This window comes from Ornithorhynchus anatinus, chromosome 2, assembly GCF_004115215.2.
Source record: "Ornithorhynchus anatinus isolate Pmale09 chromosome 2, mOrnAna1.pri.v4, whole genome shotgun sequence".
In the NCBI taxonomy this organism is placed as follows: Eukaryota; Metazoa; Chordata; class Mammalia; order Monotremata; family Ornithorhynchidae; genus Ornithorhynchus; species Ornithorhynchus anatinus.
This window is the reverse complement of record NC_041729.1, coordinates 101,847,211-101,871,529: the sequence shown is the minus strand read 5'-3', so window position 1 is coordinate 101,871,529 and position 24,319 is coordinate 101,847,211. Positions and strand designations below refer to the sequence as shown.

General features: G+C 58.3%; 1 protein-coding gene across 1 annotated transcript in view; it reads left to right on the top strand.

Moving 5' to 3' along the window:
• Positions 1 to 6,667: 6,667 nt before the first annotated feature.
• Positions 6,668 to 24,319, top strand: part of HSF2 (heat shock transcription factor 2) — a 41,766-nt gene continuing 24,114 nt past the window's right edge. The window contains 3 exon segments of the mRNA XM_029056992.2: positions 6,668 to 6,892; positions 23,099 to 23,207; positions 23,876 to 24,003. Of these exon segments, the coding sequence (XP_028912825.1) occupies positions 6,800 to 6,892; positions 23,099 to 23,207; positions 23,876 to 24,003 (330 nt within the window). The 5' untranslated portion in view covers positions 6,668 to 6,799.

Below are 24,319 nucleotides of genomic sequence, written 5' to 3'. Positions count from 1 at the left end.
TTTGGGCAAGTCACTGAACTTCTCTGGGCCTGTTACTTCATCTGTAAAATGGGGATTGACTGTGAGCCCCATGTGGAGCAACCTGATAAGCTTGTATCTACCCCAGTGCTTAGAACAGTGCTTGGTACATAATGAACCCTTAACAAATACCATCATTATTAATAAGTTTACAGTAATAATGATGAAGGTATTTAAGCACTGTGTGTCAAGCACTGTTCTAATTGCTGGGGTAGATTCCAACTAATCGGGTTGCATACGGTCCCTGGATCTCACAGGGCTCACAATCTTAATATCCATTTTCCAGATGAGGTAACTGAGGCATGAGAAATTAAGCGACTTGCCCAAGGTCACGCAACAGACAAGTGGCGGAGCTGGGAATAGAAGCCAGGTTCTACAGTCCAGAGCGCTCACTCTCTCTTTTAAATGAGTTCTAATGTCAATCAATGGTATTTCTTAAATGCTTACTTTGTGAAGAGTGCTGCAGTTAATTTTTAGATAGCAGGGTAGTTAAATCTCTTTGCATAAAAGTGCTGTGGATGGAAGGTGGTTAGTGCTAAAAATGTGCAGGTGGCCACAAGTGCTGAGGTGGAAATTAGGAGAATATGACCTGGGAAGAGAGAGAAATTAATTGGGAGAGGCTACCTGGAGGAAATGTGATTTCAAAGGGGTTGCGAAGATGGGGAGAGCTGTGATCTGGCAGATTTGAAGGGGATGAGAGTTCCAAGGCACAGCAAGAGCACATAAGCAAGAGGTCAGAGATGGGAAGGGAGGCACGATGAGTAGGTTTGCTTGAGAGGAACAAAGAGCACAAGCTGGGGTGTAGCAGGAGAAGAGAGTGGTTAAGTAGGAGGAAGCTGACAATGCTTTAAAGCCAAGGGTTAGGAATTTTTGCATGGCGCAGAGAGAAAGTCACAGTTTGTGGAAACGGGAGGTAGGTGCAGAATAATGTTTTAGAAAACCGATCTGAGCAGAAGCACCACTCCAGTCTATTCTTCATTCCGCTGCCCGGATCATCTTCCTACAGAAAGGCTCTGGGCATGTCACTGCCCTCCTCAAAAACCTCCAGTGGTTGCCTATCAACCTTCTCATGAACCAAAAACTCCTCACTCTTGGCTCCCGAGCTGTCCATCCCCTTGCCTCCTCCTACCTCCCCTCTCTTCTCTCCTTCTACCGCCCAGCCGCACGCTCGGCTCCTCTGCCGCCGCTCACCTCCTCACTGGGCCTCGTTCGTGCCTGTCCCTCTGTCGACCCCCGGGCCACGTCCTCCCGCTGTCCCGGAACGCCCTCCCTCCTCACCTCTGCCAAACTGACTCTCTTCCCCTCTTCGAAACCCCACTGAGAGCTCCCCTCCTCCAGGAGGCCTTCCCAGACTGAGCCCTCCCTTTCCCTCTGATCCTCCTCCCTTCCCCATTCCCCCTTCTCCCGTCCTCTGCTCTCCCCCCTTTCCCTCCCCACAGCACTTGTGTATATTTGTATATATTATTTATTACTCTATTTTGTTAATGATGTGTATATATATCTATGATTCTATTTATCTTGATCATATTTATGCCAGACTACTTGTTTTGTTGTCTGTCTTCCCCGTTTAGACTGTGAGCCCCTTGCTGGGCGGGGATTGTCTCTATCTGTTGCCCAATTGTACATTCCCCCGCTTAGACTGTGAGCCCATCAAAGGGCAGGGACCGTCTCTATCTGTTACCGATTTGCACATTCCAAGCGCTTAGTACAGTGCTCTGCACATAGTAAGCGCTCAATAAATACCAATGAATGAATGAATTCCAAGAGTTTAGTACAGTGCTCTGCGCATAGTAAGCTCTCAATAAATACGATTGAATGAATGAATGAAAGCAACATGGCTTAATGGATAGAGCACGGGCCTGGGGGTCAGAAGAACCTAGGTTCTAATCCCGGCTCTGCCACGGGTCTGCTGTGTGATTTTAGGCAAGTCCCTTCACTTCTCTGTGCCTCAGTTACCTCATCTGTAAAATGGGGATAAGAGTGAGCTCCATGGGGGACGGGGACTGTCTGACCTGATTAGTTCATATCTACCCCAGTGCTTAGAACAGAGCGTGGCACACAATTAATGAATGTTGGTATTTGTTAAGCGCTTACTATGTGCAGAGCACTGTTCTAAGCGCTGCGGTAGATACAGGGTAATCACGTTGTCCCACATGAAGTTCACAGTCTTCATCTCCATTTTATAGATGAGGTAACTGAGGCCCAGAGAAGTGAAGTGACTTGTCCACCGTCACACAGCTGACACTTAAGTACCATAATTATTATGAAGTCTGGATTGAAGAAGGCAGAGGCTGGAGACAAGAACATCAATGAGGAGGCTGTTATTGTAGTCAGTCCAGATATCACATGTGTCTAGATCAACATGGTATCGACTTTGCATGGAAAAGAAAAGGTAGAACTTGAAAATGCCATGGAGATTTAATAATAATAATGTTGGTATTTGTTAAGCGCTTACTATGTGCAGAGCACTGTTCTAAGCGCTGGGGTAGATACAGGGTAATCGGGTTATCCCACGTGGGGCTCACAGTCTTCATCCCCATTTTACAGATGAGGTAACTGAGACACAGAGAAGTGAAGTGACTTGCCCACAGTCACACAGCTGACAAGGGGCAGAGCCGGGATTCGAACCCGTGACCTCTGACTCCCAAGCTCGGGCTCTTTCCACTGGGAGAGCGAATCCTTTAGACTGTGAGCCCGTTGTTGGGCAGGGATTATCTCTATCTGTTGCCGAATTGTACATTCCAAGGGCTTAGTACAGTGCTCTGCACAGAGTAAGCGCTCAATAAATGCGATTGAATGAATGTGGGCATTGAAAGTCAAGAATAATGCCCATTTGGAGATTGGAAGGATGGTGATATCGTTAACTGTGCTGGAAAAGTTGCAGATTGGAGAGGGGAGATGTGTTCAGCTTTGGGCGTATTGAGTTTGAGGTGCCATCTCCTTGGAGAGAGATCTTAGAGGCAAGAGGAAATATGGGATTGCAGAGGAGGGGAGGGGGTCTAGAAAGGTAGCTTTGGGAGTCATTTTCTTGAAACTCTACTTTAAACTCTTTGGGAATGGATGAGCTTCCCCATGGAAGAAGGTATAAAATGAGAAGAGCAAGAATCCAAACAGAACCGTGGCTAACCCAACAGTTAAGGATTGTGAGAGGCAGAGGAAGTGGCTGCCAAAGAATAAAGAGTGGATGGAAGGAGGAGAAACTGGAGATAGTTGTGTTTGATAAAATCATTTCCCCGCATTCTCCCTTGGGCCTGGTGAAAACGTCCCCTTCCCCCCTCCCACTTTCAAATCCACCACTCTCCCCACCTTCGAAACCCTCCTGAAATCACCTCTCCTCCAAGAAGCCTTCCCAGATTAAGCCCCTTATTTCTCCTATCTGCCCTCCCCTCTGCCTGGACTATGCACTTTGGCTGTTTAGCCCGTAAGAACTTTGATACTCACCGCAAACCCACAATACCTATGTAAATATTCTTAAATTCTACCACCTCCCTTATTTTACCTCTACTTTAGTGTCTATCTCCTGCACCTACCGGCTCTGTTGAACGGTACTTTCCCAAGCACTTAATACAGTGCTCGGCACACAGTAAGCTCTCGGTAGTGATTGATTGTATTTCCAGGGGAAGGAAGTGTTCCACAGTGACAAAGACAGATTGTGGAAGATTTAAGATGGAGTAAAATTCATAAACTTTGGCCAGAGGGATCTGAGTGGTTGACCTTGGAGAGAGTGATCTCAGTGGAGGGAAGAAGGGAAAAACCAGATTTTAGAGGATCTGCTTCTCAATGTGACTGCAAATCAGACTGAGAAGCAGCACGGCTAGTGGAAAGATCACCGGCCTGGGGAGTCAGAGGACCTGGGTTTTAATCCCAGCTCTGCCACTTGGCAGCTGCGTGACCCTGGGCAAGTCACTTAACTTCTCTGGGCCTCAGCTTCCTCCTCTGCAAAATGAGAATTAAGAATTGGAGCCCCATGTGGGACAGGGACTGTTTCCAACCTTGCATCTACCCCACTGCTTAGCACAGTCCTCGGGATATAGCAACTGTTCATTCTTTCGTATTTATTGAGCGCTTACTGGGTGCAGAGCACTGTACTAAGCACTTGGAAAGTACAATTCACCAATACAGAGAGACAATCCCTGCCCACACAGGGCTTGCAGTCTAGAAGGGGTTTAAGAAATAAAAGGGAGGGGGGTCAAAACGAAAGTTGGAGAGGAGGAAGCGGAGGAAGTGGGTGTGTACAATTAGTAAGAGGACTTTGGATAGGATGTGGAGAAGTCTCGTCTTGTCTTTAGATGCCGTCGAGTCGTCTCTGATCCATAGCTTCGTGGACACATCTTTTCTAGAACCCCCCACCTCCATTTGCAATCGTTCTGGTGGTGGATCCTGAGAGTTTTCTTGGTCAAAATACCAAAGTAGTTTATCCCTGCCTCCTTCCGCAGGGTAAAGTCGAGTCGCCACCCTCGACTCTCTCCCGTACCGCTGCTGCCCGACACGGGGGAATTTTTTTAACAGGAGGGTAAAGGGAGACCCTTTTCTTCCTAGTTTCAGGTGGCTTGTGAGCCTGTCCTGTTCTTATGTGGTTGCCCAGGTCAGTTTTTGCGTCCCGAGTGTGCGACACCTCCCAACGTGAGAGTTGTGAGGTCCAGTACACCGATGGTGGAGCGGACACCCGGGGAGCTTCACGGGACCCAACGAGGGGGATATAATAATGAATGTTGGTATATAAGTGCTTCCTACGTGCAGAGCACTGTTCTAAGCGCTGGGGGAGATACAGGGTAAGCAGGTTGTCCCACGTGAGGCTCACGGTCTTCATCCCCATTTGACAGATGAGGTCACTGAGGCCCAGAGAAGCGAAGTGACTCGCCCGCAGTCCCCAGCTGACAAGTGGCGGAGCTGGGATTCGAACCCATGACCTCTGACTCCCGAGCCCGGGCTCTTTCCACTGAGCCACGCTGCTTCTCTGTGTGTGGGGGGAAGTGGGGTGTCCATGGCTGTGGAGGATCCATGATTGTGGAAGGTCTATGGCTTGCAGGGAGGCAGAGGGCCAAGGGGCAAGCCCTTGAGAAGCATCATGGTGGCCTGGATAGAGCACGGGCCCGGGGGGTCAGAAGGTCATGGGTTCCAATCCCCTCTCATCCCCTTGTCTGCTGCCTTCCCTTGGGCAAGCCACTTCACTTCTCTGTGCCTGTTACCTCATCTGTAAACTGGGGATGGAGACTGTGAGGCCTATGTGGGAGAGGGACTGTGTCCGCCCCGATTTGCTCGTATCCACTCCGGGCACCTAGTAAGCATTTAAATACCATTATTCCCTGATTGACTGCAAACACACGTCATTTTATTCAACCGCATTTATTGTATCGTATTTACTCTCTCTCTTTTAGACCGTCGGCCCGTGGTTGGGCAGGGACGGTCTCTATCATCTGTTGGAGAAAACTGTTCATTCCAAGGGCTTAGGACCGTGGTCTGCACACAGTAAGCGCTCAATAGATAGGAATGAATGAATGGGGTGCTCACTGTGCGCAAAGTACACGCTATTTACGTCGAAAACAGAGCCACCCCCCCACCTCCCACAGCCAACAGCAATGGCCGCCGTTGCCTGTCCTCTTTTTCCCAGCATCCTTTGGTCGCCCCCTTGCCCAACCTCCCCTCGCCCCCTGCAACCCCCGCACGTGTCCTCTAAGGTCATTATGGGGAGGGAGGAGGAAGCACAGGGAGGGTCCCTGTTGCATAAAAGAATTACAGGGGCGGCCCTGGCCCGCAGCCCGAGCCTGGCCTTGGGCCTGAGGCAGCTGTAGGCCAGAGCGGGCGACGGCCCCCATCGATGAGTGACAGGAGGGATGGGGGGGGGGAGATCACGTGCTCGGGGCGGGAGCGTATTGCGCCTGCGCCCGGGGCGGGGACCGGCGCACGGGGAGGGGGCGGGTCGCGCCTGCGCCGTGGGCGGAGACGGGGGCAGGGTTAGAGGCGAGCGGGGAGGGGAGGGGGCGGGTCGCGCCTGCGCGGTGGGCGGGGACGGGGGGAAGGTTAGAAGCGCGCGGGTTGGGGAGGGGGCGAGTGGCGTCTGCGCAGTGGGTGGGGACGAGCGGGTGGCAGGGAGGGGAGGGGGCGGGTGGCGCCTGCGCGGTGGGCGGGGACGAGGGGGGTTGCAGGGAGGGGGCGGGTGGCGCCTGCGCGGTGGGCGGGGACGAGGGCGTTGCAGGGAGGGGCGGGGGCGGGTGGCGCCTGCGCGGTGGGCGGGGACGAGGGCGTTGCAGGGAGGGAGCGGGTGGCGCCTGCGCGGTGGGCGGGGACGAGGGGTTGAGGGAGGGGCGGGGGCGGGTGGCGCCTGCGCGGTGGGCGGGGACGAGGGCGTTGCAGGGAGGGAGCGGGTGGCGCCTGCGCGGTGGGCGGGGACGAGGGGGTTGAGGGAGGGGCGGGGGCGGGTGGCGCCTGCGCGGTGGGCGGGGACGAGGGGGTTACAGCGCAGGGAAGGGGCGGGTGGCGCCTGCGCGGTGGGCGGGGACGAGGGGGTTGAGGGAGGGGCGGGGGCGGGTGGCGCCTGCGCGGTGGGCGGCGGGGCTGCGGCGCGCGGGGCGGGGGAGGGGGGGCGCGTGGCGCCTGCGCGGTGGGCGGGGCGGCGGGGCGGGGCTTGCGGCGCCTGCGCAGTGGACGGCGCGGGGCCTGCGGCGCCTGCGAGCCTGGGCCTGAGGGCGTCGGGCCGGTGCGGGTCGCTGGGCTTGGGCTTGGGCTTTGGGCCTAACCTCGGCGCGGGCGGGACGGGACGGGACGGGCCGGGACGGGCAGGATGAAGCAGAGCTCCAACGTGCCGGCCTTCCTCAGCAAGCTGTGGACGCTGGTGGAGGAGGCCCACACCAACGAGTTCATCACCTGGAGCCAGGTGCGGCCCCTCCCCCCGGGGGCCGAGGGTGGAGGAAAGAGCCCGGAGGGCCGCCCGGGGGAGGGGGGGGGGAATCAGGGGAGGCGGGGTTGGGGCCAGGAAAGCCGGGAGGACCGCCCGGGGGAGAGGTGAAGGGGGGCGGGGAGAGGAAAGCCCGGAGGACCGCCCGGAGGAGGTGTGCCGGGGTCAGGGAGGCTGGAGAGAGGAAAGCCCGGAGGACCACCCGGGGGAGGGGGGTCTGGGGGATGGGATGAGGAGGACCAGGAGATCCGGAGGACCATCTGGAGGAGGTGTGGGAGGTCGAGGGGAGGACCAGGAGAGCCTCCGGGGCGAGGAAAGCCGGGAGGACCACCCGGGGGAGGGGGCGGAGGGGCGAGGACCCCCGGACCACGACCCCCCCCCCCCCCCCCCCCGACGGTGGAGGCAGCTGGGGTGGGCTGATACCCACTGCGATCCTAATAACGCTCTCCCTTGAACCCTTACTAGGCGCCAGGCCCCGCAGCGAAGCAGCGGGGCTCAGTCGAGAGAGCCCGAGGTCACGGGTTCGAATCCCCGCCACCCGTCAGCTGGGTGACCCTGGGCAAATCGCTTCGCTTCTCTGGGCCTCGGTGGACCCCCCCCCCATCTGTAAAATGGGGGAGGTGAAGACCGTGAGCCCCACGTGGGACAGCCGCGTCACCTTCTATCCTCCCCCGGCGCTCAGAACGGCGCTGGGCCCGTAGTAAGCGCTTAACAAATGCCATCGTCGTTATCATTACTACTAAGCGCTGGGGTGGATCGAAGCAAACCGGGAGGGACGCAGACCCGGGTCGTCCCCCCCCCCTGCCTGGGCCTCCATCCCCATTTTACAGATGAGGGACCGGAGGAGCAAGTGACTTCAATTTATTGAGCGCTCACCGTGTGCAGAGCGCTGTGCTAAGCGCTTGGAGTGGGCACGTCGGCAACAGATAGAGGCGATCCCTGCCCTTTGACGGGCCCACGGTCCAATCGACTTGCCCCAGGTCACCCGGCAGCCCGGCGGCGGAGCCGGGATTAGAACCCACGACCTCCTGACTCCCGGGCCCCGAAGGGAGGGAGGGGAAGCGCCTCCCCCCCCCCCCATCATTTCTCCATCTCCCTCCTCCTCCAGGCTTCCCCGGTGATTTCCGAGCCACCTCAATGTTGGTATTTGTTGGTATTTGTTAAGCGCTTACTATGTGCCGAGCACTGTTCTAAGCGCTGGGGTAGACATAGGGGAATCAGGTTGTCCCACGTGGGGCTCACAGTCTTAATCCCCATTTTACAGTTGAGGGAACTGAGGCACGGAGAAGTTAAGTGACTCGCCCACAGTCACACAGCCGACAAGTGGCGGAGCTGGGATTCGAACTCATGAGCCCTGACTCCAAAGCCCGTGCTCTTTCCACTGAGCCACGCTGCCTCCCTCCCGGCGCTCCTCCCCGGTCCCTTTCGGACGCTGCCTCCGGGAAGCCCCCCCCCCGGGCCTCCCCAGGGCGGGGCGCGGAGCCTCCGAGACCCTCATTCATTCTTTCGCCCTCGCCCTTGGATTTGCTCCTTTCCTCTCCCTCAGCCCCACAAGCGCCCACGTCCGCCTCCGTAATTTCTTGCTATTAACGTCTGTCACCCCTCCGCCCCGGCCCCGAAATGCAGACTCCTCGGGGGCAGGGAACGCGTCTCCTCCGTCGTGCGCTCCCAAGCGCTTAGTACAGCGCCCTGGACTCCGAGCTGGCGGTGGGCGGGGACGGCCCCTCTTTACTGCTGCATTGTCCCCTCCCGAGCGCTTAGCACGGTGCCGTGCGCACAGTAAGGGCTTCGGTACGACTGAATGAATGTTCTGCACCCGGTAAGGCCTCGCTAAATACTGTTGGTATGTATTAAGCGCCTACCGTGGGCAGAGCGCTGTGCTCAGCGCCGGGGGAGAGCCAGGGTCAGCGGGTCGTCCCCCGTGAGGCTCCCGGTTAATCCCCGTTTTACAGATGAGGGAACGGAGGCCCAGAGGAGTAAAGTGACTGGCCCACAGTCACCCAGCTGCCAGGCGGCAGAGCCGGGAGTCGAACCCAGGACCTCTGACTGGCCGGCCCGGGCCCCCTCCACGGAGCCGCGCTAAATGAAAATCGGGGATGGGGCGGAAGGGGGTGCTTGTGAATTGGGGGATCACGGCGGGTTGGGCCCGGGACCCTGCGGGTGCTGCAGACGGGAAGGAGAGGCAGGACCCTGCGCTGACCCCCGCGGACCACCCGGACCACGAGGAGGTGACGGGCGAGAGGACACGCGGTTAAAAATAAACCTGGCGCGGCTCCTCGCCCGGGACTGCGCTCCCCCCGGGGTCCGGAGGGGCCGCGGACTCGTTCGGCCCGATCTGCCGAGCGCTTACGACGGAGCACGGTCCTAAGCGCTTGGAACGGACGGTTGGGCAACGGACGCCGTCCCTGCCCGCTGACGGGCTCGGGGTGATCCGGGCCGCGGGCGATTTTTTTCATTTTCCTCCCCCGCCCCCCCCCGTCGCGCAGGAAAAGCGGGCCGCCGGGCCCCCGCGGCCCCAGTTGGCACGTGTTTGCTTTCTGTTTCCGCTTCCTGGAGACGGTGACGCCCAACGTGTCGACAATTAACGTCGCGGGGCGTCTAGCGGCCCCGGGGCCCGGGGAGAGCGTGGTTTCGGCCAGGACGGGCGAGGGAACCCCCGGCCGGCCTCGGCGGGAAGGTTGCCCGCTTGACCCTGGCCTCCGGAGAGGACGCGGAGCGAAGCTGCTTTTCCCGGCGCCGGTCCGAGGGGGGACGCGGGGGGCGTCGGGGTCCGATGGGTCGTCGGGGGTGGGGGTGGGGGGGTGTCGTCGAGCGGGCGGAGCACTGTGTTAAGCGCTCGGGAGTTCAGCGTAACAGTCGGCGGGCACCGCGGCGGGCTCATCGATCGATCGTCGGTACTTGTCGCGGCATCCGTTCAACGCTCACTAGGTGGCCACGGTCTCGACCCCCACTTTACAGATGAGATAACCGAGGCAGCGAGAATTGAAGGGGTTTGCCCCAGGTCGCACAGCGGACCGGTGGCGGCGCCGGGGTCAGAACCCGCGACCCGACTCCCGTGCGCCGCGCCGGGCCGCGGCTTAATCGTTGGCGTCGGTTGGGCGCTCGCTGTGTGCCGGGGCGCTGTACTGAGCACCTGGGGGCGTCCAGTAGACGGTGAGATCGTGTTCCCACCGGGGAGCGGGGAGCGTCCTGCGAATGGGGAGGGCAGCGGGGGGCTCGAGCGCCTCACGGAAGGGCCGCGTTCATAGTCCGTGGTATTTACCGAGCGCTCGCCGGGTGCAGAGCGCTTTTGTGAGCGTTCGCCAGTTGGGGATTTTCTTTTTTTTGGCACAGTGATGCCGCTTTGGATCTGCCTCGTGCTTTATATTTATTTATTTTTTTTTAGCCGTGTTTGTTAAATGCATACCCGCATAGCAGGTGCTGGGCTGGGTAATAATAATGACGTTGGTATTTGTTAAGCGCTTACCACGTGCAGGGCACTGTTCTTAGCGCTGGGGTAATAATAATAATAACGTTGGTATTTGTTAAGCGCTTACCACGCGCGGGGCACTGGTCTTAGCGCTGGGGTAATAATAATAATAACGTTGGTATTTGTTAAGCGCTTACCACGCGCGGGGCACTGTTCTTAGCGCTGGGGTAATAATAATAATAACGTTGGTATTTGTTAAGCGCTTACCACGTGCAGGGCACTGTTCTTAGCGCTGGGGTAGTAATAATAATAATAACGTTGGTATTTGTTAAGCGCTTACCACGTGCAGGGCACTGGTCTTAGCGCTGGGGTAATAATAATAATAACGTTGGTATTTGTTAAGCGCTTACCACGTGCAGGGCACTGGTCTTAGCGCTGGGGTAATAATAATAATAACGTTGGTATTTGTTAAGCGCTTACCACGTGCAGGGCACTGGTCTTAGCGCTGGGGTAATAATAATAATAACGTTGGTATTTGTTAAGCGCTTACCACGTGCAGGGCACTGTTCTAAGCGCTGGGGTAATAATAATAATAACGTTGGTATTTGTTAAGCGCTTACCACGTGCAGGGCACTGTTCTTAGCGCTGGGGTAGTAATAATAATAATAACGTTGGTATTTGTTAAGCGCTTACCATGTGCAGGGCACTGGTCTTAGCGCAGGGTCATCAGGTTGTCCCAGGTGAGGCTCACAGTCCTAATCCCCATTTTCCAGATGAGGGAACTGAGGCCCAGAGAAGCAAAGCGACTCGCCCCCAGTCACCCGGCCGACAAGTGGCAGAGCCGGGATTCGAACCCCCGACCTCTGACTCCCTAACCTGGGCTCTTTCCCTGAGCCGTGCCGCTTCTAAAGTTGAACACAGTCCGTGTCCCACCCAGGGCTCGGTCTTCATCCCCAATTCACAGGTGTAGGGAGAATAATAATAATAACGTTGGTCTCCGTTAAGCGCCGACTACGTGCCGAGCACCGTTCTAAGCGCCGGGAAGATACGGGGTCATCAGGTCGTCCCACGTGAGGCTCCCAGTCTTCATCCCCATTTTACAGATGAGGGAACTGAGGCCCCGAGAAGCGAAGCGACTCGCCCACAGTCACCCAGCGGGCGAGTGGCGGAGCCGGGATTCGAACCCGTGAGGTGACTTGCCCAGGGTCCCGCAGCAGACAAGCGGAGGAGCAGGAACTGGAACCCAGGTCCCCCGCCTCTCCATCCGGGGGGGGCTCCGCGCCGTGTTTTCCGATCCGTCATCCCATTCTGTCGTGCCAGGGAGAGATTGGGGGTTATCGGGCCCGTTCGTACAGGGGAGGAAAACCCGAGGCCCAGAAGGGTTAAGGGGCTTGCCGGAGGCCGCGCGGCGGGCCGGGGGCCGTCGGGATTAGGGTCCCCCCCCGGCCCACCACCTCTCCCGACTTCACGGTTCTCGGGCCCTTTCTGCCACAGCACGCCCCGTGCCGCCGGTTTCGTGGGCGCCGGCGCTTGGCCGGCGTCGGGGCGGACGGGCGCGACGGGTCGGTGGCCGGGGATGATAGTTGCTCAGCGCTTACTACTACGCGTCAGGCCCCATCCTGAGCGCCGGGGCTCACGGGCTCCGTCCCCGTTTGACGGAGGAGGGAACGGAGGCCCCGGGGAAGTGAAATGACTCGCCCACGGTCACACGGCTGACGGAGCGGGGACGGGGACCGAAGGTCCCTCTGCCCTGCCCGTTGGGCGACGCTGCTTCTCGCGGCCCCGCCGGTGGCAGAGGGTCGACCGGCCGGGGGGGGCCCGCCCCCAGGCCCGGAGCAGCGGGGCTCAGTGGAAAGAGCCCCGGCTTGGGAGTCAGAGGGCATGGGTTCGAATCCCGTCAGCCGGGTGACTGTGGGCAAGCCACTTCACTCCTCCGGGCCTCCGTTCCCTCGTCTGTCAAATGGGGATGAAGACCGTGAGCCCCGCGTGGGACGACCTGATGACCCAGCGCTTAGAACAGTGCTCGGCACACAGTAAGCGCTTAACAAATACCAACGTTGTTATAATTAGTCAGCTGTGTGACCTCGGGCCAGTCACTTCGCTCCTCCGGGCCTCCGTCCCTCGTCTGTAAAATGGGGATGAAGACTGTGAGCCCCGCGTGGGACGACCTGATGACCCTGGATCGCCCCCAGCGCTTAGGACAGTGCTCGGCACAGAGTAAGCGCTTAACAAATACCAACGTTATTATTATTAGTCAGCTGTGTGACCTCGGGCCAGTCACTTCGCTCCTCCGGGCCTCCCTTCCCTCGTCTGTCAAATGGGGATGAAGACTGAGCCCCGCGTGGGCCGACCTGATGACCCTGGATCTCCCCCAGCGCTAAGAACAGTGCTCGGCACACAGTAAGCGCTTAACAGATCCCAGCGTTGTTACGAGCCAGCCGTGTGATCTGGGGCGAGTCACTTCACCGGGCCTCAGTTCCCTCATCTGTAGAATGGGGATGAAGACCGCGAGCCCCGCGTGGGCCGACCTGATCACCCTGTATCCTCTCCAGCGCTCAGAAGGGTGCTCCGCGCGTAGCAAGCGCTTAACCGGTGCCATAATTCTCATCATCCTAGCGTGACTTTGTGGACCGCCCTGGGAATCATCCCGGTGGGGAAGGGCCCTTGAGCTGTGGGGAGGAGGCACCCTCTGTCGACCCAAGATGGGCGGGCCTCTCCTCCTCCTCCTCCTCAGCGGGGACGGTGGGAAAAGAAAAAGAAAAATCAGGGTTGACCAGTCCCTTGTGTGACTGGCAAACAGAGCCGAGGGAGGCGGGGAGGTGTGGAGATGAGAGGGCGAACAAACTCAGGCAAACAAAGAGATAAATCAGAGGAGGAGGGAGCGCCTGATATCAGCCCTAGCTGGTGTTGCTATTCAAAATGACAGTCTGGATCCGGGAGAGGGGCCGTTTTTTCTTCCCCCCTTCGGGGCCGGTGAGGAATCCCTCTGCCCCTCCCTCTCTCCCTTCTCCTCTGCACTGTGGCTCGTGGGTAGAGATTTTATCACCCTATTTATTTTGTCCGTGAGGTGTACATCCCCTTGACTCTATTTATCGCTATTAAGTCGTCTTGTTTCTGTCCGGCTCCCCCGATCAGACTGTGAGCCCGTCGATGGGCAGGGACGGTCCGTCCCTGTTGCCCAGTTGGACGTTCGGAGCCCTCAGTACAGTGCCCTGCACGTAGTAAGCGCTCAGTAAATGCGATGGGAGGAATCTGAGGCCCAGAGGGGTTGTGACCGCCCCAGGGTGGGGATGAGGGCATTTGTTAAGCGCTTACTACGGGCCGAGCACTGTTCTAAGCGCCGGGGAGGATACAAGGTGATGAGGTTGTCCCACGTGGGGCTCGAGGTCACACAGCGGGCCAGAAGAACTCTTTATCTGTAATAATGATAATAATAATAATAACAGTTGGCATCCGTTAAGCGCTCACTATAGGCCGAGCCCCGTTTTTAAGCACCGGGGGAGATACGGGGTCATCAGGTTGTCCCTCGTGAGGCCCACGGTCTTGACCCCCATTTTCCCGATGAGGTCACCGGGGCCCGGAGAAGTGAAGCGACTGGCCCAAAGTCACGCAGCTGACGAGCGGCGGAGCCCGGGATTCGAACCCGTGATCTCGGACTCCCAAGCCCGGGCTCTTTCCATCGAGCCACGCTGCCACTACCGTCTCTCTGTCTGGGATCTGGAGACCGGAGTCGATCCTTTTGGCACAAGTTGAGTTGATTGCCATCTGTACTTCTCCACGGAGCCCGACTCCACGAGTAGCTCAGTCAGAGATTTCTCCAGGAGGAGGGGGCGGGAGAAAAGCCGAAATCGACTATTTCGGGATCGCCGCCTCCCGGCCTTCGGGTCCCGGCTTCGTTTGAGGATGTTGCGCCGTGTTGCGGAGTATTTCAAGCCGATAGCGTGGGGGACCCATTGGGTGGACGTTCCTGAGGTCAAGGATGTGCAGAGTGTGATAGGAAAGAGCCACAAAAATGGGAACTTTTCAGCGTTTTCCCGGGCGTTGGGCAGTCGTGATCTACCGTCCTTTCATTTTTACCTTTTTTTAAAAAAAATACGGGGTTTAAAGCGCTCACGATGCGGCAGACACTGTTCTGAGCGCTGGGGTCGGTACAGGTTCGTTAGGTCGGACCTAGGCCCCGCCCCGCACGGGGCTCACAGTCTGAGGAGGAGGGAGAACAGACATCCCCATCTCATAGTTGAGGAAACGGGCACAGAGAAGTGAAGTGACCTGCCCAAGGTCACGCGCAGCAAGCGGTTGGCAGAGCGGGGGATTCGAACCCAGGTCCTCTGGACTCCTGGGCCCGCTTCTCATTTATATATTTTTTTTTATTTTAAAAATATAAGCTCCGCCGCTTCTCATTTTCATTTGTAAAAAAGACCGGTATCCAAGTCACCCGGGCCTGTCGGCACAAAAGTCTGCGGGCCTTTTAAAGATATCTTTTAGTTTATATCTTCCATCCCCAAAACAGACGGTGGTGTGTGCATCCCGGAATCTCTCCCCCGGCAGTTTCTGGTGCCGGGTTGACACAGCCGGTGCGAAATCCATATAATGACTCTGGCCGCCGGTCGCCGAGTGCCCGCGTGTTGGGGGAAGCTTCCGTCGCCCTCGGGGAGGTCACCCGTGACGGGGACGATGCCGATTCTCGACGCCCCCGGAGTCCCGGCCGAGTTTCAGAGCGGCGTTGGGGGCTCTTCCTCCCCCGGGGGAGCGTCGGGCGTTCGTCGGTCCTATTCAGTGAGCGATTACCGGGGGCCGAGCTCCGTACCGATAGACGGACAGGTTCCCCGCCCACGGCCACCTCCGACCACCCCGCCGACTCGGTGGGAGTCGGGGTGGGAGGCCCGATGGGACCGCACCTTGGGTTGTATTTGAGCGCTTACTGCGTGCGGAGCGCCGTGCTGATCGCTTGGGAGGAGAGAAGAGCGGAGCGAGCGCCCCGCCCTCGACGGCGGCAGCACCGTAGAGGGTGTCGCGCGGGGCGTGGAATGCCGTAAACGCTCCGGGGGCGGCTCATCGAGAGCCCCCTTTTTGCCACAGGGAAAGTTGGAAACACTGGGGAACTATCATCGACCCCCCCCCCCGGGCCCACGTCCTCCCGCCGTCCCGGAACGCCCTCCCTCCTCACCTCCGCCAGACTCACTCTCTTCCCCTCTTCAAAGCCCTACTGAGAGCTCACCTCCTCCGGGAGGCCTTCCCAGGCTGAGCCCTCCCTCTCCCTCTGCTCTACCCCCTTTCCCTCCCCACAGCACTGGTGCATATTTGCATGTATTATTTATCACTCTATTTTGTTAATGATGTGTTTCTGTGATTCTCTCTATCTTGATGATATCGACGCCAGACTACTTGTTTAGTTGTCCCCCCTTCTAGACTGTGAGCCCATCGTTGGGCAGGGATTGTCTCTATCTGTTGCCCAGTTGTCCATTCCAAGTGCTGGGTACAGCGCTCTGCACATAGTAAGCGCTCAATCAATACGATTGAACGAATTGAATGTTAAAGTGGGGCAGGAGGGGAGAGAGTGACTTCAGGTACTTTTTCAAAAAAATTTGAACGGTTTAAGCACTTACTAGGTGTCGGCTGCTGTATTAAGCGTTGGGGTAGGTACAAGCTAGATCGGACGGTGGGAAAAGCATGGGCTTTGGAGTCAGAGGTCATGGGTTCGAATCCCAGCTCGGCCACTTGTCGGCCGTGTGACCCTGGGCGAGTCACCTAACTTCTCGGTGCCCCAGTTACCTCATCTGCAAAATGGGGATGAAGACTGTGAGCCCCACGTGGGACAGCCCGATTCCCCTGTGTCTACCCCAGCGCTCAGAACGGTGCTCGGCACATAGTAGGCCCTCAACAGATACCGACGTCATTACATGGGGCTCACGGTATTAATCCCCATTTTACAAATGGGGTAACTGAGGCACAGAGAAGTGAAGTGATTTGCCCGAGGTCAAATAGCCCGGCACGGGGTGCCCTGACTCCCAGGCCCGTGCTTTGTCCAGGAGGCCAAGCTGCTTGTCTGCAAAGTAATAATTTTGGCAACTTTTTTTCTTTCTGAGTACTTACTAGGGGCCAGGCACGGTACCGAGCGCTGGGGTAGTAACGTTGGTATTGGTTAAGCGTTTGCTATGTGCAGAGCACCGTTCTGAGCGCTGGGGGAGATACGGGGTCATCACGTCGTCCCACGTGAGGCTCACAGTTAATCCCCATTTTACAGATGAGGGAACTGAGGCCCGGAGAAGCGAAGCGACTCGCCCACCGTCGCACCGCTGACAAGCGGCAGAGCCGGGATTAGAACCCATGACCCCTGGCTCCCAAGCCCAGGCCCTTTCCACCGAGCCGCACGGCTTCTCCTGGACACAAGATGATCAGGTTGGGCACGGTCCCCGTCCCGCATTTTACAGATCGGGGAACTGAGGTACAGAGAGGTTAAGTGACTTGCCCGAGATTACACAGCAGACAAGCGGAGGAGCCAGAATCAGAACCCAGGTCCTCCTGACTCTAGTCACGAGTCCACGGTCGCGGGTGAAGAGCTCATCGCGGGGCGGGTTCGGGATAAGCAGATCGGACTTAGTCCCTATCGATCAGTCAGTGGTATTTGAGCGCTTACTGTCTCTACAGAGCACTGTACGGTCTTTTATCTACCCCAGTGCTTAGAACAGTGCCTGCCGCATTGTCAGAACTTAACAAATACCGTAATGATTAGTAGTATTATGCCTGTCCCCTAGGGGACTCAAGAGTCTGAGGGGGAAGCTATTCAATCACCATTTTAAAGAAGAGGAAACTGAGTCACGGAGGAATTGTCCAAGGTCACACACAGCAGGCCAGTGGCAGAGCCAGGATTAAAAGCCGGGTCTCTTCACTCTCCCCACCCCCCTTCAAAGCCTCATTGAAGGCCCGTCTCCTCCAGGAGGCCTTCCCAGACCAAGCCCCACTTTTCCTCATCTCCCACTCCCTTCTGCGCCGCCCCGACTCCTTCGTTCCTCCGCCCCGCAGCACTCATTTCCATAGCTGTAATCTTACTCGTTTCCGTCGATGTCCGTCCTCCCCCCCCCGGCAACCGGCGCGTAAGCTCCTTTTGGGGGCGGGGACCGTCACTGTCGATGGTTGTATTTTGCTTTCCCAAGCGTGCTCCGCGCCCAGCGAGCGCTCAAGAGATGCAACGGGATGGAAGCTGGGAGCAGACGACAGCAAGGGGCCCCTCTAAACCGCCCCTCGGCTCCCTCGGGACGGACGTCCTGACGAGCGCAGGGCGTTCCCGGTCCCCCGACTCAACTGCCGTCCGGGGCTAATCGGAGAAAAAGGCAAGGCGTCCATCTGGGGGGCGGGCGGGCGGCCGGGCGGGCGGGCATCAAGTTCCGGAAGTAGCAAGGGCGGCTTAAAAGCTCCGGGTTGCGGCCCTTTCTGGTTTGCGGGTACAAGCGTGGGATGGCGCGACGGGAACGGGTGGGGAAGAGGGAAGGAGAGGGGCGGAAGACCCAACACTCCTCGTTTAGTAATCGGCTGTGATGCTCACATCGCCTCGCTTGACCCCGTGACCCCTGCCGCCCAACGGCACATTCGTGGTACTCGATCACGTCCCCCCGGTCTAATGTATCTTACTGTCTGTCCCCCCGTCGAGGGCGAGGGACGTCTGCCTGCCTTAGCGTACTCTCCCGACTGCTCAGCGCAGCGTTCCGCGCACGGCAAATGGTCCAGAAGCGCCGCCGGCGGATTGGGAAGACGGGCATCCGATCGCTGAGCTTCCAGGGCGGCAAGGGGCCCGTCCGATCTGGGTGGTCCTTGATGACGGTTATCGTAGTTGGACGACGGTAATAATAGTGATGTTGGTATCTGTGAAGCGCTTACTATGTGCAGAGCACTGTTCTAAGCGCAGAGGAAGATACAGGGTGATCAGGTTGTCCCTCGTGAGGCTCACAGTTAATCCCCGTTTCACAGATGAGGCCACTGAGGCCCAGAGAAGTGAAGTGACTTGCCCCAGGTCACACAGCTGTCTAATAATAATAATGTCGGCATTTGCTAAGCACTTACTATGTGCCGAGCACCGTTCCAAGCTGGGGGAGATACGGGGCGATCAGCTTGTCCCAAGTGAGGCTCACAGTCTTCATCCCCATTTGGCAGATGAGGGAACTGAGGCTCAGAGAAGTGAAGTGACTTAATGTTGGTATTTGTTAAGCGCTTACTATGTGCAGAGCACCGTTCTAAGCGCTGGGATAGACACAGGGGAATCGGGTCGTCCCACGTGGGGCTCACGGTCTTCATCCCCATTTTACAGATGAGGGAACTGAGGCGCGGAGAAGTGAAGTGACTCGCCCACGGTCCCACCGCTGACAAGGGGCCGAGCCGGGATTTGAACCCGTGACCACCGACTCCAAAGCCCGTGCTCTTTCCACTGAACCACGCTGCTTCTCTACGGTCGCAGAGCTGGATTCGAACCCATGACCTCCGACTCCCAAGCCCGGGCTCTTTCCATTGAGCCACGCTGCTTCCCGATGGTGTTTATTTAGTGCTTACTTTGTGCAGAGCACTGCACTAAACACTTGGGGGAGGACAGCAGCGAGAATAATGTTGGTATCTGTTAAGCGCTTACTATGTGCCGAGCACCGTTCTAAGCGTTGGGGAAGACACGGGGGAATCAGGTGGTCCCACGTGGGGCTCACACACTTTTCATCCCCGTTTTACAGAGGAGGGAACTGAGGCGCGGAGAAGTGAAGTGACTCGCCCACGGTCACCCCGCTGACGAGTGGCCGAGCCGGGATTCGAACCCATGACCTCTGACTCCAAAGCCCGGGCTCTTTCCACTGAGCCACGCTGCTTCCCAATAATAGTGTTGGTATTTGTTCAGCGCTTACTATGCGCAGGGCGCTGTTCTAAGCGCTGGGGGAGACACGGGGGAATGAGGTGGTCCCACGCGGGGCTCACAGTGTTAATCCCCATTTTACAGATGAGGTCACTGAGGCACAGAGAAGTGAAGTGACTTGGCCCAGGTCACACACAGCAGGCAAGTGACGGATCCGGGATTAGAACCCCGGTCCTCCGACCCCCCCCCCCCCGGGCCCGTGTCGTTTGCCCTGGGCCTTATTGCCCGTTTTATTAATAATAATAATAATAATAATAGCAGTGGCATTTATTAAGCGCTTACGGCGTGCCGAGGAAATACGCCTGTGGGCTCTTGGGCCACATTCAGTAGAAAACTCAGCAGCTGGTGGCGTGTGGCCTAGGGGCCGGGCGTCGGGACCTGGGTTCTGATCCCGGCTCCGCCACCAGTCTGCTGCGTGACCTTGGGCAAGTCACTTCACTTCTCTGGGCCTCAGTTCCCTCGTCTGTGAAACGGGGATTAAGACCGTGAGCCCCATGGGGGACGGGGACGGCGTCCCGCCTTGTTACTTCATATCTCCGCTTAGGACAAGTCCCTGGCATGTAGTAAGCACTCAATGGCCTTTTTTAAAAGATGCCGCGATATTACTGATGTGCCGTCGCCTGCTAGGCTTCTTGCCCCCGGGCAGGCAGGGGAACGTCCACATGGTAGCGCGGAGTAAAGGTCGTAGCGGAAGCCGCTTCCTCTCACGGGGAAGCAGCGTGGCTCAGTGGGAAGAGCCCGGGCTCCGGAGTCGGAGGTCGTGGGTTCGACTCTGCCCCTTGTCAGCCGGGTGGCCGGGGGCAGGTCGCTTCACTTCTCTGGGCCTCAGTTCCCTCATCTGTAAAATGGGGATGAAGACCGGGAGCCTCACGTGGGACGGCCCGATGACCCTGGATCTCCCCCAGCGCTTAGAACGGTGCTCGGCCCCCAGTCAGCGCCGAACAACCACCAACATCCTTATCGTTATTCCTCTCGTTCTCTCCACCCCGACTGTGCCGAGGGTGGAAGGAGAAGTGGAGTCGAAGCCCTCTCCCCTCCCACCCCCACGCGCTCTTCACCTCCCCCTTCCTTACTGCCCGGTCCCGGGCACAGGCCCGGGACTCGGAAGATGATCCCGGGTTCTAAACCCGGCCCCCTCCACTCGTCTGCCGCGTGACCTTGGGCAGCTCGCTTCGCTTCTCTGGGCCTCAGTCCGCCTCATCTGTGAGCCCCGCGTTCAACCCGATCTGCTCGTATCGGTCCCGGGGCTTAGTACGGTCCCTCGGGAAATTCCACCGATCGGTGAAGCGGGGAGGAGGTATCGGTTCCGGAGTTGGGCGGTCGCCCCGCCTGGCTCAGTCTGTCCCCCGCCCACCTTTCCTCCCCTTCCTTCCCCTCCACCGGCGGGACTGGAATCCCATCCCGGCTCACTCTCCCGCCTTCCCCGCCGAAGCCCTCCTTTCCCTCTCTCGCTCTCCCGCCCGCATCGCCTGCGCGCTCGGACCCGGGACCTTTGGGTATTTGATGATCCTCCCTCAGCCCCGCGGCACTTACAGCCATAACTTGCGCCTTGTAAGTTTTTTCCCCTGAACACTCGTCTCCCCCTTTAGGCCGTAAGCGCGTCGCGAACAGGCCTGCCAACCCTCTCGTACTCCGCTGTTCCGTTCCATGGTATTTATTGGGCGCTTAGTACGCGCGGAGCGCCGTTCCGCACGTAAGCGGATTGATCCGCCGAAATAAGAGTATTCACCCGAGTGGGGGAGTTGGCCCCGAACCTCCTTTCGGAGAAGCCGATCAATTCCGTCGATCGATAGATGGAAGCCTTCCTGCCTCTGGATGCCCCCCCACTCCCGGCGGAGTCCGGCCTCCGAAGCCCGAGGGAATAATGTCTTCTCTTTCGGGGGCCGGGTGGAGAACGCGGCTCCCGGTCTAGGCCCGTCCCCGGGGCTTCCCCCTTACGATAATAACGACGATAATGAAGGCGTTTGTCAAGCGCTTACCGTGTGCCGGGCGCTGTACTGACCGCTGGGGTGGACGCAAGCAAATGGAGCTGGACGCGGTCCCCGTCCTACGTGTGGCTCACGGTCTCAAACCCACTGTTACAGATGAGGTAACTGAGGCCCGGTGAAGGGACTTGCCCGGAGTCACAGCGGACAGGTGGTGAAGCCGGGATTAGAATCCACGACCTTCTGACTCCCGGGCCCGCGCTCTAGCCCCTGTGCCACGCGGTGCCTCTATGTTAATGTCGATCATTGACGTTACGGACGTTAATTAACTAATCAATTAAGAGAAGCGGCGTGGCTCAGCGGAAAGAGCACGGGCTTTGGAGTCGGAGGTCATGGGTTCGAAGCCCGGCTCGGCCACTTGTCAGCCGCGTGACTTTGGGCGAGTCACTTAACTTCTCGGCGCCTCCGTTACCTCATCTGTAAAATGGGGATGAAGACGGTGAGCCCCACGTGGGACGACCCGATTCCCCCCCCCCCCCCGTGTCTACCCCAGCGCTTAGAACGGTGCTCGGCACACAGTAAGCGCTTAACAACTGCCGACATTATTAATTAGACCGTCTCCCAGCTGTAGAGCGGGCGCTCCAGACCGTGAGCTCATTATGGATAGGAGACATATCTGCTAATTCTGCTGTACTGTACCTTCAAGCGCTTAGTACGATGCTCCGCACGCCGTAGGTGCTCAATAAATATTAAATTCCGCCCCTGGACGCTTCCCCCGCCGAAGGAGTCGGGGCTCAGAAGCCTGAGGGAATAATGCTTTCTCTTTGGGGGCTGTGTGGAGGACTAAACCTGTCAAAGGGCAGGGACTGTCTCTGTCTGTTACCGATTTGTACGTTCCAAGCGCTTAGTACGGTGCTCTGCACATAGTAAGCGCTCAATAAATATTAGTGAATGAATGAATGAATGAATGAACTGAGCTCCCAATCTAGGCCTTCCTCCTTTAAAGCACCTTCCCCTCGCCTCCACCCCAGGCCCTACCTGGTCTCAGAAGGGATAAAGAGCGAGCGTGGGCACACGGCCTAATCTGGAGGAATTTTTCATCCTCGTGAGCCCTGAGGTCGACTCTGGAGGGCTTCGGAAAGTACCGTAGCAGAGGGCGGATCAGCCGAGAGGCGGCCGAAATAACGAGGGTGGTCTCTGTCGGGCACCTGCTCTGCGCAAGGCACTGGGGTAGATTCAAGAAAATCAGGTGGGCTACAGTCCCGGGCCCACACGGGGCTCGCGGTGTAAGGCGGGAGGGAGAGCAGGTGTTTTTCCCCATCTTGCAGGGGAGGAAAAGGGTGCGCGGAGCAGCCGAGTTGCCCAGAGTTGCAGATTGGGTGTAGGACTTGGGTCCGCTGATTCCCCAGGCCCGCCGGGGTGGAGCCCCCTTGGTTGCCCTGGTCTGATTCTGCCAGGATTTTCCCACCCCCAAAGTCAGGGTGGGGAAAGGGGGCTTTCCGGGCCTGCTGGAGCCCGGGCAACCGGGAGGCCAAAACGCCAGAAAAGTGAGCAGCGTGGTGAGGGAGGGCTGGGAAAAGGGAAATGGGGAACCTTCGTTTCCGTGGAGGGAGGGGGGGAGGGAGGGAGGAAGGGAAAGAGAGGGAGGGGAAGGGAGGAAGGATAGAGGGAAGGGAAGGAGGAAGGGGAGTCCAGAACCAGGGACGAGAGCCCTGCAGCAGGACTCAAATCCATCTTACTCCCCTCGTACCTCTTCTTTCACCCCCGCGCTCGTACCCCAGATGTACTAGTGGTCCTCCCCGTTGAGCTGGATTTCTTTATTTTTTTGGAAGGAGGGTATCGGCCGGTCCATCCCTAACCCCGAGGGTAGGCGTGGCCTGTCGCCAAGGTCCCGAGCTAGTTAGGTCAGATCGGAGCCCGCTCTGGGCCTGGTCCTTCAACCGACGCTTTGCTCCGTATTTCAGAATGGCCAGAGCTTCCTGGTGTTGGACGAACAGAGGTTCGCGAAAGAGATCCTGCCCAAGTACTTCAAGCACAACAACATGGCGAGCTTCGTGAGGCAGCTGAACATGTGTAAGTCCAGACCGATCCGCCGGCCGAGCGTCCTAAAACGGGAGTCTTCCCTTTGGGGAGTAACGAAGGCGTCGCCTGACGGCGGAAGCTGATGGCCTGGCGGCTAGAGCGCGGGCTCCAGTCGCGGCTCCGCCACTTAAATGAATGGTGGTATTTGTTAAGCGCTTACCGTGTGCAAAGCAGTGTTCTGAGCGCTGGGGGGGATACAAGGGGATCAGGTTGTCCCCCGTGGGGCTCACGGTTTTCATCCCCATTTTACAGATGAGGTCACTGAGGCCCAGAGAAGTGAAGCGACTTGCCCAAAGTCTCCCAGCTGGCAAGCGGCGGAGCCGGGATCGGAACCCACGACCTCGGACTCGCAAGCCCGGGCTCTTTCCACTGAGCCACGCCGCTTCTCTGGCACTCGTCTGTTGGGTGACCTCGGACGAGGCACTTCACTTCTCTGGGCCTCGGTTCCCCCATCTGTAAAATGGGGATGGAGACTGCGAGCCCCGCGTGGGACGGGGACTGGGTCCAACCCGATCGGCTTGTGTCCGCCCCAGCGCCCAGTACGGTGCCGGCACATAGTAAGCGCTGAACGAATGCCATCCTTCTTCTTCTTCTTCTTCTTCTTCTTCTTCCCCGGACGGGTTTCCCCGGCGTTCACGTCCCCGTCGCTTGCCTTTCAGACGGCTTCCGCAAGGTGGTCCACGTGGACTCGGGGGTGGTGAAGCAGGAGCGCGACGGCCCGGTGGAATTTCAGCACCCGTATTTCAAGCAGGGCCAGGACGACCTCCTGGAAAACATTAAGAGGAAGGTAAGGGTGGTCCCCCCCCCGCTCCATCCCCAGGCAGCCCCACACCCTCCGTCCCGGGCACGGTCGCCACCCCTCCCCGCTCCGGCGGGGGTGGGCGGGGGGGGGGGAGAGCCGGGGCGAAAGTGCCCCTCCGGCTCGCACCGGAGCATCCGCCGGACGGCTGCTGCTCCAGTCAGTCAGTCGGTCGTGTTTACTGAGCACTCACTCTGTGCAGCGTGGCCTAGCGGTTAGAGCACAGGCCCGGAAATAGGGAGGATCTGGGTTCTAATCCCGGCTCCGCCACGTGTCCGCCGCGTGACCTCGGGCAAATGGTTTC